Source organism: Euleptes europaea, chromosome 2 (assembly GCF_029931775.1).
Source record: "Euleptes europaea isolate rEulEur1 chromosome 2, rEulEur1.hap1, whole genome shotgun sequence".
Classification (NCBI taxonomy): Eukaryota; Metazoa; Chordata; class Lepidosauria; order Squamata; family Sphaerodactylidae; genus Euleptes; species Euleptes europaea.
The window spans coordinates 7,339,694-7,354,405 of NC_079313.1; the positions used below are offsets into that span (position 1 = coordinate 7,339,694).

General features: G+C 45.8%; 1 protein-coding gene across 1 annotated transcript in view; it reads right to left on the reverse strand.

Moving 5' to 3' along the window:
• UNC13A (unc-13 homolog A) overlaps nt 1-14,712 on the reverse strand; it is a 117,791-nt gene that overhangs the window by 50,464 nt on the left and 52,615 nt on the right. Inside the window, exons 22-27 of the mRNA XM_056867696.1 lie at nt 14,524-14,687; nt 13,039-13,189; nt 6,302-6,370; nt 3,109-3,198; nt 1,260-1,394; nt 659-792 (exon numbers count right to left, since the gene is read on the reverse strand). Of these exons, the coding sequence (XP_056723674.1) occupies nt 659-792; nt 1,260-1,394; nt 3,109-3,198; nt 6,302-6,370; nt 13,039-13,189; nt 14,524-14,687 (743 nt within the window). The remainder of the gene's footprint in view (nt 1-658; nt 793-1,259; nt 1,395-3,108; nt 3,199-6,301; nt 6,371-13,038; nt 13,190-14,523; nt 14,688-14,712) is intronic.

The following is a 14,712-nucleotide window of genomic DNA, read 5'->3' on the forward strand; positions in this document are numbered from 1 at the left end:
TACAAAAAAAGAAGAAAAGCCTAATCAGCTGTCTATCTTTTAATCTCTACTTACCTTATAATCTCCATTTACTATTCCAAATTAAACGATTATATACTGTATGTCCATTACATTTATTATCTTTATATTGCTATTCTAATATTCTATTAAGTGTAAGTATCCCTCCACCCCTCTTTATTAAATTATGGTTTCAGTTTTGCATAATCAAAGTAAAGTACCCCCTTCTTCTGGAATTCTTCCATCGATCTGCCTTTCACCAGATTAGATAATTTTGCCACCACTGCTTATTCTGCCGTTTTTTCCTGCCATATTCATATTGGTTAAGCTCTTGTATGGCAGATTCTACACTGTACTGAAGAAGTTGGATGATGAAACGGTACATGTTTCTAGAAGACCATCTATATAGAATGGAGATTGCCTTGTGAAGCGGCAAGTCTGATCAGAGACGGATTGGGACCCAAGACGGATTGGGGTGGATCCTTTGATGTGTTTGAAGTGTCTTAGCAAGTTGTGCATTATAGCACTATCGTCATTTTCTTTGTTGTATGTGTAAAATACTACTGGAAATAAAAGACTTCGGTATATTTTGGCTTCCTATGATGATATTTTTTGTGACTGTGCTAATTTAGCATAGAGGTGTTCTTTTCATACTACTTACTGGTTGAGGCAGGGTGTGTATGAATTCTTGTCTTCCTCAATGATCGACACTATCAAGGTGATAAGTTTGGACCAGAAATCCAGATTCTTGATGCTGGGGCCTTGTTCCTCTGGGGGTACTTCTCCCTTCTTGTTCTAAAAGGGGGAAAAAAACCCAAACAAAAGAGTGATCAGCTGTGGGGCAGCCTCTTTGCGGGACCCCTTCTGAATTCCCTCTGTACAACATGAAGGCTCCTTTTAGCTCAGGGGTCTCAAACATAAGGCCCAAGGGCTGGATAGGGCCCCAAGAGAGCTCTTATCCGGCCCGCAAGCCAGCAGAGGCTGCCACCCCCCGCCCCCAGTCCGGATCTGGGCTGGTGAGGCATGGCCTGGCCCGACCAAGGGACATTTATGTCCTATCCGGACCTCGTAACAATTGAGTCTGACACCCCGGCAATAGAGAGTTCAGGGAACTCCTTTGTGCCTTTGTATGTCAATTGGCAAATGGCCAGACGCATCTGATATCAGGCTGCAGAAGCATTTTTCGGCTTGCTGCATCAGTATCTACTGAGGCCCCTTGTATTTTAGATGCCCATGTACAGGGCTCTACTCAGCCCACTCACCGGGTCAGTCTGATACTCGCGGCTGTAGAGTTCATGGCAGTTGTTGAAGATGTACTCATAAGTCGAGTTGAGGCAGGCCTTCACGCAGTCTTTTACTACCTGGCTGGCTCGTGGCGGACTCTGGAGTTCTTGGACCTGCATGGGTGGGACAAAGACCATGTTTATTAGTGCTGGGCCCCCACGGCTCTTTAAGATCTGCCTCATGGCCTTCTCCGGGGAACAGAGAAGGCTGGGGGCGGGTCAAAAAGCAATCTATGCTGCGCTGCTTCCCTGGACTTCGGAGAAGTGGTGCAGTGTAGACTCCCCCCGCAGGGCTCCCCCACACCTCTCCCTTATTTACCTCTCTCTTACTTACCAAAGCTCTGCTGCACAGCTGAAGCAATCTGGGGGCTGGCTGGCTGGCTGGGAGCTCCCAGCCACCCAGCCCTGCAAACAGCCCCACCTCCAGTCCTTCGACTGAAAATTGGTGGCAGGCCCATAGTGTCCCTGAATAATGCCGAACAAATTCGGCATTATTCGGGGTCTGCTTTTTCAGTCCCCATTTATTGCCCCTGATTTTTTCACCATTAACCCCTCCCCGAAATTACCAAAAAAGTATTTTTCAGGTTTTTTTTAGTCTGCATATTGATGTGCACACCCCTAGTGAAGACTTTTTAATGTGGGTTGCCATTCCCTCTCTAAACTCTCATTGGCTCTCCTCCCTGTTCATCTGTTTCTGTGTTTATAATGCTTTGTTTAATTGCTTTAACTATTTTGTATATATTTTTCCGTAATTTGAATGCCACTTTGATGGTTTAGTCAAAAAGGGCAAGAGTCCAGTAGCACCTTAAAGACTAACAAAAATATTTTCTGGTAGGGTATGAGCTTTCGTGAGCCACAGCTCACTTCTTCAGATACAGCTAGAATGTGAATCCATCGGTCTTTAAGCAGAGGAACAGTATGTAAATGTGAATAGCAGGCTTGATGGGATTAGGTGTGATATGCAGAAGAGTCTGTGATGTCCAGGGGAGAGATGGGTGTGGAGAAATCAGCATTGGTAATGGGCCATGAATGCAAGGTCTTTATTCAGCCCAGGTAAATGCATTGACTTTAGTTTGAATATCAACTGTAATTCAGCAGTTTCTCTTTCCAATCTCCCTTTAAAATTCCTTTGTAAAAGAACTGCTACTCTCAAATCTGCAACAGAATGTCCTGGAAGGTTGAAATGTTCTCCCACTGGTTTTTGAATATTGTGGTTTCTGATGTCAGACTTTGATGGTTTGATTGTTTGCCACCTTGGGGATCCTGAGTTTGGTGGAAAGTAAATACAATAAATACATGTGGAAGAATGGGTGTTGTTCAGGCTAGATCCTGACTTCTTATTTTCCAGCCGCCGGTCCCTACTGGGAGACGGGTGTATCCTGGCTCCAAAGGACAGTGCTAAATAATCAATCCTTCTACCTTCCCAAGGCAAGGAAGGACCAGGTTAACTGACTGATTTTGGATGAGAGCCAGCGTGGTGTAGTGATTAAGAATGGCGGTTTGGAGTGGTGGACTCTAATCTGGAGAAATGAGTTTGATTCCCCGCTCCTCCACATGAGTGGCAGACACGTACTCTAATCTGGAGAGCCGGGTTTGATTCCCAGCTCCTCCACATGAGTGGCAGATTCTAATCTGGAGAACCGGGTTGGTTTCTCCACTCCAACACATGAAGCCAGCTGGGTGACCTTGATCTAGTCACAGCTTTCTCAGCCTCACCTACCTCACAGGGTGTCTGTTGTGGGGAGGGGAAGGGAAGGGGATTGTAAGCAGTTTGATTCTCCCTTAAGTGGTAGAGAATGTCGACATATAAAAAACCACCTCTTCTTACCTTCATCCGGAAAAAGGTGATGCTGGTCAACAGGTCCACCGTCGATTTGAGGTCTTGCAACCGTTCGGGGCTGCTGGCAGGGAAGTTATTCTGCCGGGGAGAAAGTGAAGAGAGAAGTAGTCATTCTTTGCCACCAGATCCTACAAGTCGCAGCCATGGGTGACCTCTGCTTGCATGGGATTGGCTGCCACCATCCGGACCACCTTTTAGAAGGGCTGCAACATTCTCTCCGGGCACTTTCGCACATCCCGAATAACCCACTTTCGATCCACTTTCAATGCACTTTGCAGCTGGAGTTTACTGTGTGAAACAGCAAAACCCACTTGCAAACTATCGTTAAAGTGCATTGAAAGTGGATTGAAAGTGCATTATTCGGGATGTGTGAAAGCACCCTCCATTTATCAGTTGGAGGAATCAATTAAAAGTCTTTAATTTTTAAAAAATCTATAATAAATATTTTTTTTAAAAACAGAACATATACAAACCATAATGAAAGCTGAGTTTACTACAAATGATATAGAAGGAATCAAGCCGTGATCTCCTTTACAGATAAAACAGTAAACATATTTATGCCCAAGAAGAGGAAAAATATCTCAATAATAAATATATTATAAGCAATATGTAATAAGATAAGGTGGAGCTCTTATTCATTATTATCTTAATACTTTTGTCTCAAATATTGTCATTCTTTAATTAACCACAATATTTATATTCCTCCGTATGTTAAAATGACTTCTAACATAATATGACTAAATAGACATGCTGTTAATTGTTAGATTGTTTCTACTAAGAATTAATTTTAAAATTCTAAAAATTATTCCCAATATTTAAAAAATTATGTTTTCCTCATCTTATTTGAACTATATTCAATACAGCATACCAATACATTTTTTCAAAAATTTCGATGTTTCATAGCACATCATTGTACTCCTTCTGATGTATGACAAAGGTGTCCTGATTAATTGGACAGCAGATTCAAAGAATAATAGAATCATAGAGTTGGAAGGGACCACCAGAGTCATCTAGTCCAACCCCCTGCACAATGCAGGAAATTCACAAGTACCTCCCCCCCACACACACCCAGTGACCCCCAACTCCATGCCCAGAAGATGGCCAAGATGCCCTCCCTCTCATGAACTGCCTAAGTTCATAGAATCAGCATTGCTGACAGATGGCCATCTAGCCTCAGCTTAAAAACCTCCAGGGAGCCTCCCGAGGAAGCCTGTTCCACTGAGGAACCTCTCTGTTAGAAAATACTTCCTAATGTCTAGATGGAAATTCTTCTGATTTAATTTTAACCCGTTGGTTCTGGTTCGAGCTTCTGGGGCAACAGAAAACAACTGGGCACCCTCCTCTATATGACAGCCCTTCAAGTACTTGAAGATGGTTATCATATCCCCTCTCAGTCTTCTCCTTTTCAGGCTAAACATCCCCAGCTCTTTCAACCTTTCCTCATAGGACTTGGTCTCCAGACCCCTCACCATCTTTGTTGCCCTCCTCTGGACATGTTCCAGCTTGTCTACATCCTTCTTAAATTGTGGTGTCCAAAACTGAACACAATACTCTAGGTGAGGTCTAACCAGAGCAAAGTGATACCATCACTTCACATAATCTGGACACTATACTTCTGTTGATGCAGCCCAAGACCGCATTTGCCTTTTTATAAAGTTAATTTTATAAAGTCAATTACTTTAGTACAAAAGATTTAGAAAAGCCATTGGTAGCTGCGGTCATCTTAGAAGAGGGGGGTCTCTCTTTTTCTTGCACCCCGAGGGATGATGAGTGCTCTGACACATTCTTTACAAATGAAGGAATATTCCCTCTCCTTGTGAATGATGGTTTTATTTCCGTACAAACATACATAACTTCGACTGTTTCATTAACTGGCACTTGTATGATTTGTTGACTTCAGGCAAGTGACCTTGGGATTCTGCCTTTGGGACTCCCAGATGCATTTTAGCAATATATTCTGTTCTTCAGAATCCTCAGGCATACGGAAGGACTAGAAGCTTGAAAAAAATCTTCATGAAATGGGAATTTACCGGAAGTCCATTGCGCACTGTCTATTCTCCGTTGCTTTATTGTATTAACCTTTATGTATGGATTTCTATGACTTTGAGCGCTTCGCGCCTTGTTCTACTTTGATGTAACGCCTTGCACGTCTTGTGTATTTTGCTTAGTTCAGACCTGTTGGTGTGATCTCTCTTACAACTGCGGTTGTCCTTGTGGGGTTTTGCCTCTCAATATATATATTTTTCTAACTGCCCAGTGGTGGCAAGCAAAATCCTGCCAATCCCCAGGGTTGCCTCCTGACCAGCTGAGGGTTGGCAGGCAAAAAATCCCCCCAACAGGGTGAGATGCACGCGCACCCCACACACTGCGCCTACGTCACTTCCAGGTTCACCCGGAAGTGACGCAGACGCTCTAGCAATCTCTGCCAAAACTCTATGAAAACCATAGAGTTTCCATGGAGATTGCTGGAGCATCCGTTTGCTTCTGGGCAAACTAGGAAGTGACATAGGCACGGCATGTTGGGTGAGCATGTGCATCATGACAGGCGCGCATGTGCGTCACACACCTAAAGCCATACCTCTGAAAAGCTCCCACCGGTGGAGCAAGGGGACCTGGCAACCCTATGAACATGGGTCCCCAGTCCTCCCCCCCAATACCAGGGCTTAAAGCAGCCGCAGAGGCAGTTTTTAATTGGAGAAATGAGGCATCTGTGAGATTGTTAACCCCCACTTCCCCAGCACCACAATGTCCTGTATAGCTTGGGCCTTAGATTTGTGTAACTGGTTGCAAACCATACCTTCTAGCTGCTAGGCAACCGATCTCTCCTTCCTATCTTGTCCCTCTTTGTTACACTCACTTGGATCCTACTTTGAAATTATCCTGTACACCAATATGTGTGGGGATATATGTGGGTGTGGAGGCATCCAAACGCCACTACAAAACAGAAAACCATGCAGAGTCCACCAGACTTCCAGTTTTTAATCCATTGTATTCAAATAAATTCTGGTTCCGGGAACTCAATTTTCTTAACCATTTTACCGAATGTTCGTAACACCGAAACAACCAGCATTGTTTCCCCCCCCCAAGCTGAAAATTCAGGGAAGGGGGTGAGCTCATCTCCCAGCAAGTACATCTGGGCCACAGTCAAATCCACCCCCCCAAAGTATGTTTCCCCTCTTACCCGGTACATGGAGAGATCAATCCGAAGGGAATTGTGTAGCTGGTCCAGCAATTTGACAAACCGTTCTTTCTGCAGAAAAAGAAAGGCCCCAGAAGCAGGTAAATGGAGTAACAGAAAAATTAACTCTACCCCCCCAACCGTCCAACACCCTCATCATTCAAAATAATTAGAAATTAAGAGACAAAGTCCTGACTTTAGAACTGCATGCATGTTGGGGCAGGGAACTGACCACGTTATACAAAAACGAGAATCCTTTCTTTGCCCTTCAGACCGAAAGCATCCGCCACTTCCTGGTGTGTCTGATCCACTTTGGTAGTTTCTGAGCATCACCCTGAAGAGGTGTGTCCCTTCTGTACCCTTCATGGCAACCCTGCTTCACTCCAAAACACAAGGGGTGTCATTGGCTGGGACGGATGTTCTGTTCTGACCTCAAAGAACCAGTGTCAATCTAGGGTCAACTGGGAACCGTGAGGGTCGCTGGCAACCCAAATTCTACCTGATTATGGATCGGAAAGTTTAGGAAGCCGTTTCAGGGTACCCACAGCTGAACCTCATTCTGGGGATGGTACCGTTGGCAAAGGTGTGTTGCCAGCAACCTCAAACGGGGACACATTGGCAGGTAAACCCCAATGCCACTCTGTCACACCAGGGAAATGGAACCCCTCTGCCTTGCTATCCTCTGCACTTGGGCGCCACCCAATGGCCAGAAAAAGGATAGCGCCGCTCACTGAGGCAGCAGGCAGTCCGGTGATAGAAGAGGTCCAATGGGGATTCGCTGGGCTCTACAGAGACTCAAATTCTGAGACGTTTGACTCCATTGAGCCTAGCCCAAGGGGCTGGATCTGGCCTGTGGGCTTTATGTTTGACACCCCTGGTCTAGTGCTTTTCGTGTGGGAGGGGTACGACCCCATGTTCTTGCCTGACATACTCACTCAGTGCTGGACCAAGCTACATGGAACTTCAACCAGGGTCCCAGGGGTCATGCCACCCCCCCACTTCCAACCCCCCACCCTTCCCATTCCCCAAAGACTTGTGAGCAAAGCAGGTAGGACGAGGGAATTAGCATTGGTGCAACACTGCATGCAAACAGCAAGGACAGTCATTTGGGAAAAAAGTTGCCCCCTCTGGGGGAATCCCAGGTCTTCCCCTGTAGACTATACTTCCTCAGTACAATACAGGGCCGACACACCCCACTTCCTAACTAGCTATTGTTTGCCCCACATGTACCTCCTGCTCGGTAGCTAGTGCCCCCAAACCCAGTCCTGGCCACTATGTCTCTTTCTAATGTTGTGCATGCCAAACTCTGGACTGCCATGTGCCAACCAAGCACAGTGCTGCCCATTCATGTCCACGCCCATGGGGATCTGCTATTTTAGTTTTGGTTTTAAACTGAATATGTTTTTAACTACTATCATAAGCTGCCTTGAACCTAAGGTTGCCAGGTCTCCCTTCGCCACCAGGGGAGCTTCGTCGTGGTGGGGTTGTGGTGGGGGTGATTGGTGCAATAACGTCACTTCCGGGGTAAACCCGGAATTGACAGGGATGCTCTAGCTCTAGTACCTGGAGGTTGGCAGCCCTACTCCCAGGGCAGCTTCCCCTCCTGAATTCCAGAGATGCTCCACCCACCCAGGAAGCTGCTGGTTTATTCTGGTCTGGCTACAATTAATTGTGTGTCAGGCCTGGGTTTCTGCCTGAATAACAGCCAGATTCCAGCTTTGGCTGACTTCCGAGGGGTTTGCATTTCCACCCTCCCGCCTCACCCTCCCCTTAGGGTTGCCAGCTCCAGGTTGGGAAATACCTGGAGATTTTGGGGGTGGAGCCTGAGGAGGGTGGGGTTTGGTGAGGGGAGGGACTTCAATGCCATAGAGTCCAATTGCCAGCGTGGCCATTTGCTCCAGGGGACCTGATCTCTGTCACCTGGAGATCAGCTGTAATAGCAGGAGATCGCCAGCCACCACCTGGAGATTGGCAACCCTACCTCCCCTCCACTTCTCCCATCTTCTCCCCTGCCTATTTTAATTTGTATGGTTCTTGGGGATGGAGTCATTTTTTTGCTTATGAAACTCTGAAAAGTGCCTTTAACATGGGCTGTGCTATATTTATTATTATTATACTGCTATGAAATGCATAGGGGTGAGACTGTATAAGAATAGTTGGCAACTTTGCCCACTGGCTTGATCTGGCTTGATCTAACCAGAAAGGAGCGGTGGTTTGGAGAGGTGGGCTCTGATCTGGGGAACCGGGTTTGATTCCCCACTCCTCCACATGAGCTGTGGATACTAATCTGGTGAACTGGATTTGTTTCCCCACTCCTACACATGAAGCCAGCTGGATGACCTTGGGCTAGTCACAGCTCTCTCAGCCCCACCTGCCTCCCAGGGTGTCTATTGTGGGGAGGGGAAGGGAAGGTGATTGTAGGCTGGCTTGAGTCTTCCTTAAGTGGTAGAGAAAGTCGGCGTATAAAAACCAACTCTTCTTGTTTTGTTATATTATTGTTATTATTATTATTATTATTATTATTAACTGTTGAACTAAATATTTTTAAAATGATATTATTAAATGGTTACCAAAGTGATCTGTATGTAGCCTAATTAAAACACTAATCTGCCTGCATCCCTTCCTTAATCCTCTTTTGCCATCTGTACATTTTGCCGCTACAGTTCCTTCCGAATTCGGGTCCCATCTTGCCAGGGCTCGTACCACCATCCTCCTAGGTTCCTGGCTATTCCCCTCCCCACAGCCCACCCAGATCTGTCCTTCCACCTCTGTCTAGCCCCCTCTCCCGTCACCCCGGCTAAACTTCTCCCCACCCTCTCCCCGGCCTGCCTCCCCCTTCATCTGCTAGTGCACGAAAGACAACGAGAAGCAGTTCTTGCAAAAGACGTGCGCAGCGCACAGTTGCACATCCGCCACAACACAGCCTCCGTAGCACGCCTTAGCACCGGCCATGGCACACAGAGGGTTAAAGCGACACAGTCTGGTTTTTTGGGGGGAGGGAAAACACCCAAATTTTAGGCTCTCTGAGAGAAAAAAGAAGAAAGAAACAGTGTTTTGAAACAAGAAAAGCCTAACATTTTTTTTGCTGTAATCAACACGATTTGCAAGTTGCAACTTGAAAAAACAACAACGACAGAAGGAAGAAAAGAAAGACAGTCCGTTGAGGTCTACGCCTACCCCTGACCGGCGAACAAAATCAACTAAATACAGAAGCGCGGTTGAGGGCTTGTTTACACACATGGCGGTTGTGGCAAAGGGAATCATGGTCTCCTACTCAACAGGGCTGGGTCTGAAAATGAGGCAGTTGGAAATCAAATGCCCTCTCCGACCTCAAATGGGCTTGTTTGCGGTCATCACAAACAGGACAGCAAAACACCCTGGCCTTTGGAACAGGTGGACACGGTGACTTCTAACCACAAACCAAAGAACTGTGCGTGAACATGCCTTCACCGGTTGACTTAAAAAAAAACAAAAAAACAAAACGAACGAGGAAGAGAAAACCCGGTTCTTAAAACTCCTTGGAACCCTGTTAAGTTAAAACACAGAGGCAGAGTAGTCGAATGAGGCCGAAATGTGATCTTGTTTCTCCCAGTGTAGATGACAAGGGTTACCAATTAACCCCCCCCCCCATAACAGCATCTGGGGTTCTGCTTTCCTCAAAGAGTATTCCGGAGACCCACATTGTTACCATCTGCTATGAAGTTTTTGCGCATGAAGACCTGGCTCCCAGTCAGCCTGCATCATGGATTTTCATCCCTGTAAGGCTGTGTACGCATATAGACCTAAGACCACAAACCCATGATGCAGTGCACCTGTGGGCAAAGCATGTGTATGTGAAAATGGCCTCAACAAGTTGCGCCAACATCCTTTGCTGAAACAGTATCTCCTGTTCCATCACTTTGGTGGTGTGACAATAGCACCAAACTTTCATGGACAAATATTTTGCGAGCAAAAATTATTTTGAGGCCTAAAATATTATCCTAAAATATTATACTAGCCTTTTCCCCCTTGCATCTATTCACTCCTGTTAACCACTAAATCTTCTTTTTTCTTCATTTTTCAAAGGGAGTTCTTCTGATTAGCTTCTTAAAGTGTGGGTCATGACCCCATATGGGGTTGCGTAACTGAATGTGGGGGTCACGAAAAATCTGGCAACAGTAAAAGGTTTATTTATGATTTATAGGTTTCTTTTTGATTTATTATCAGTAAATATTTGATTTGTATACCTATTTTATATACTTCTATACCCAGGGTCGCATAAAAATTTCTCGGGCAAAAAGGGGTCCTGAGTGGAAAAAGTTTAAGAAGCCCTGATCTAGTCGATCAGGGATCTTATAGTTAGTGTGATAGAGGATGGGATACAAGTCTAAAGACAAATAAAATTAAAAAATTAAAGAATTGGAAATGGAAGGAGAAAAATAGCCAGAAAATACTGGCCTGCATAGTGATGCTCTATGAATTTCCCCATGCATCTATGGTCTTTACCATAGAGATTAGGGGGAAATCCTGAAGTGCCACCCAGAAGTGACATCACATCCTCCCCAAACTCTACCCTCCCCAGCAGTGACCTCAAAATCTCCCAGCATTTGCCAAGCATTTCTGGCAACGCTAACCACAATGGCCCCCTTGATAGGGGTGGGGCTTCCTTCTTGTTCGGCTCCTAGCAAAAGGCAAGGATCAAAAACATAGAAACGGCCATTTATTCTTGGGTGCCCAGGGCACGTGCTGGATCGGATCCACCCTGCCCGGCGACCCCATTGCACCGAGAGAAGCGAAGACATCAAGACAGGCTTCCTTTCAAAAACTCTGCCATCTCTTGTTCACATAGAAAACCTACCACCTTTAGGAAGCTTTCCTGGCTTAATCATCACATATACTTATATATTTTATCATTCCCCCTTCAGCTAAAAACGACTCCCAGATCTGTACACTGATTTTTTTTAAAAAAAGAATTACAAATGGTGTTCAAGGTTAAAAAAATGGGCGGGAGGAGACTTCCATTTTGCTGGATGGAGGTTCGCCCCACTGATTACAGTTAGAAACAGGAGGGAGGAGGCTCTCAGCTGGAGAGGAGTCTAGGCCTGCATGATGGAAGGATACCTGGCTGCTACCTCGCCTTCTCTGATGGGAACATAAGAAAGGCCACGATGGATCAGACCAAGGTCCATCAAGTCTAGCTATCAAGTCTAGCTATCCATCAAGTCTAGCTATCCATGGCTACTAGTCAAAATGGATACTAGTCATGGTGCATACCAATTCTCTCTAGTATCAGAGGAGCATGCCTATTATACTAAGTGCTGTGGAAAGCAGGCAGGATGGTGCTGCTGCAGTCGTCTTGTTTGTGGGCTTCCTAGAGGCACCTGGTTGGCCACTGTGTGAACAGACCGCTGGACTTTGATGGACCTTGGTCTGATCCAGCAGGGCTTTCCTTATGTTCTTATGTTTACTTTCTGCTTGAGCAGCATCCCAGCATGTTGGAAGAATGCTGAACAGCTACCTCCCCTTCTTCTGATTTCTCATCACTGACAGTTGGATGGCAGAGGAAAGACAGATCCCAGCTTTAGCTGGATCCAGGCACAGTGGAGGGTTGACTGGTCGCCTCCTGCCTCAGATACACACATGCAAACACAGTGCGTTGGGATCTGTGCTTTGGGAGATCTGGAAAAAGAGTAACTTCTTGCGCCTCGGAAACTTTGCTTTGGCTTTACAGATTTCACCGGGCGGGCCTTACCCACAGATTTTCACGCCTCCTGTTTGCTTTGAATTTAAAATTTCTTTTTACAACGTGATGTTATAGTTTTCATTTCTTAAGGGCACCTTTATTCATTACAAAAGTTGGCGTGCAAACAATGTGGCTACAGCCATGAGGACTAGAAGGCTTGCTTCTGTATCAAATGGATGTTGAGGCTCTCAGACTGCTGGATTCGGCATCCGGTAACAAGCATTCCACAGGGGGTTTTTTGTGCCGTTACAGAACGAACACACAGGCTTAGGGACAACTTCACAGCCTTTCCTGATTCTACAAGACGATGCCCAACTCCATTTAGGAGCACTTTTTGACAATGCGCACATTTTCAAATTAAACAAATTCACAACTTTTCGGCCAGGGGGACTCAGGACGACTAAACCAGGAGGCTTCGGTCAGGTTTTGGGTTGTAACAACTGCTACAAAGGCTGTACCAAAGATCACCATGGAAACATCGATATAATATTCTCTGTGATCAGTTTGTCATCTTTCCATTATTAAATTAAAACATAATACTTTGCTCCCACCCATGCTGCATCATGGGTTCACTAGTCTTCAAGCTGCATTTTTTTACTTTAATTCTTTTCACTGTTATCATCTGTGGTGTTTTTATAGGTGGCTCCTTGAGCAAATCCTATCCCTTATGGATAAGCCATTTTTTGCTCTAAACCTTTTGGCAAAATTGCATTCTTCCCTACAAATTCTTTTTAAAAGGGGAGAAAAAGGAGTTGATTTTGCTTGTGCACGCCAAATGGCAGGGCCGGACAAGCATTTGTCAGAGATATTTTAGGCTGATCCTGCATTAAGCAGGGGGTTGGACTAGATGGCCTGTAAGGCCCCTTCCAAATCTACGATTCTATGATTCTAATAATTGTACACCATGGTGATGTTTTGTTGAGGCCCTTTCTACCACCATGCACCCCCCTCCCTCCCCAAAAAAAGGCATAGAGAGAAAGAAGTAGGAAAGGAGTGTTCTACGCACCATCGGACTTACCCCGAAATTGGAAGCGGCAAAACGGTCAGAGGCAGAGACGTTGGTGGAGGCAGTGGTGTGAGCATAGTAAGCATTGATGTTGGCCAAAAGGGTGCTCATAACTGCCGGCACCCCAGGGCACATGTATTTGGAGGAGAGACAGGCAAAGTGCCTGTGGAAAGAGGACAAGGAGAAGTTAGGGAGATGTGGGGATGGGCCTTAGTTTTCAGTGGCTGTAGCCATTAATCAAGAACAAAAGAACTACCTCTCTGGTTCAGACACGGTCCATCTAGCTGAGTGCGCTGGTTCTGAGGCTGGCTAGCCAGATGCCCTCTGGAAGGTTTTCAGACAGCCCCTCCCAGTTTTTAATTCCACTCCGGCTTCAAGAATTCTGTGGTATACTACTTCAGAACACTGAGGCTTGACAGATTTATCACAGAACTCAAGGCAACGTACATGGGCTGTATACACCTGGGAAGTCATCTGTGTCTTCACAGGACAGCAAGGGTGGTATCAGCACTGCCAAGCCTAGGAGATTTTGGAGGTGGGGCTGTAACCAGCCCTGGAAGAGCAGTCACTTCTGGTCGATGCTCAAGGAACCTCCCCCCAATCTCTATTGGTAAAAACCATAGAGATTGGGGGATTCTTAGAGCGTCGCCTAAACACAATGTCAGTTCTGGGACCAGAAGCCATTCCCTGCGCCATTTTCTCCAGCCATGACCTTCAGATGTAAGACTGGTGGCAACCATCATCAGGGCTTTTTCAGTGGCCGCGCCTCACCTTTGGAATGACCTCCCCACTGAGGTTCAACTGGTGCCTACTTTAATGTTTTTTAGGTACCAGGCCAAAATAATACTCTTTATCAAGGCTTTTTCATGGGTTCCTTTAGTTGCATGTTTATGGTTGGCTTCTCACCTGAGTGTTGTTCTGTAGACTCCATTTTAGGCTGCCAAAGATTGCTTTATATTGTTTTTATGCCCTGGTGGGATCTTAGTATCTTTAAAAAGGTAAAGGTCCCCTGTGCAAGCACCGGGTCATTCCTGGCCCATGGGGTGACGTCACATCCCGACGTTTCCTAGGCAGACTTTGTTTTACGGGGTGGTTTGCCATTGCCTTCCCCAGTCATCTTCCCTTTACCCCCAGCAAGCTGGGTACTCATTTGACCGACCTCGGAAGGATGGAAGGCTGAGTCAACCTTGAGCCGGCTACCTGAAACTGACTTCCATCGGGATTGAAGTCAGGTCATGAGCAGAGCTTGGACTGCAATACTGCAGCTTACCACTCTGTGCCACGGGGCTCTTAGTATCTTTATCAGCTGGTATTAATACTAACAATTTGTGTGGTTGTGTTGTTCTTCCTTTATGAGCTGCCTCAAAAAGGTCACTGGTGAGGCGGCATGTAATTTTCTTTTTATGTCAACTAGATTGCCCAAAATATACTCTTAGAGACCATCTGGACTAAAGCATAAACGGCCTCTAACTTTAAATCTTATTTCTATGGACTCACGTCATGGCCTGATAGATGGACTCAACCCCATATCTCATGGCGAACTCATCCACAATCTCTTGGGCCGTTTCATCGAAATAAACTTTCCAAGCGTCGTCGCCCTTAGCGTCAGGGATTTTTACCACACCGTTGTTTTGGATGTCCGTCACAAAATGAAAGAGGTTCTAGAATGCCATTCCAAAGGGAGAA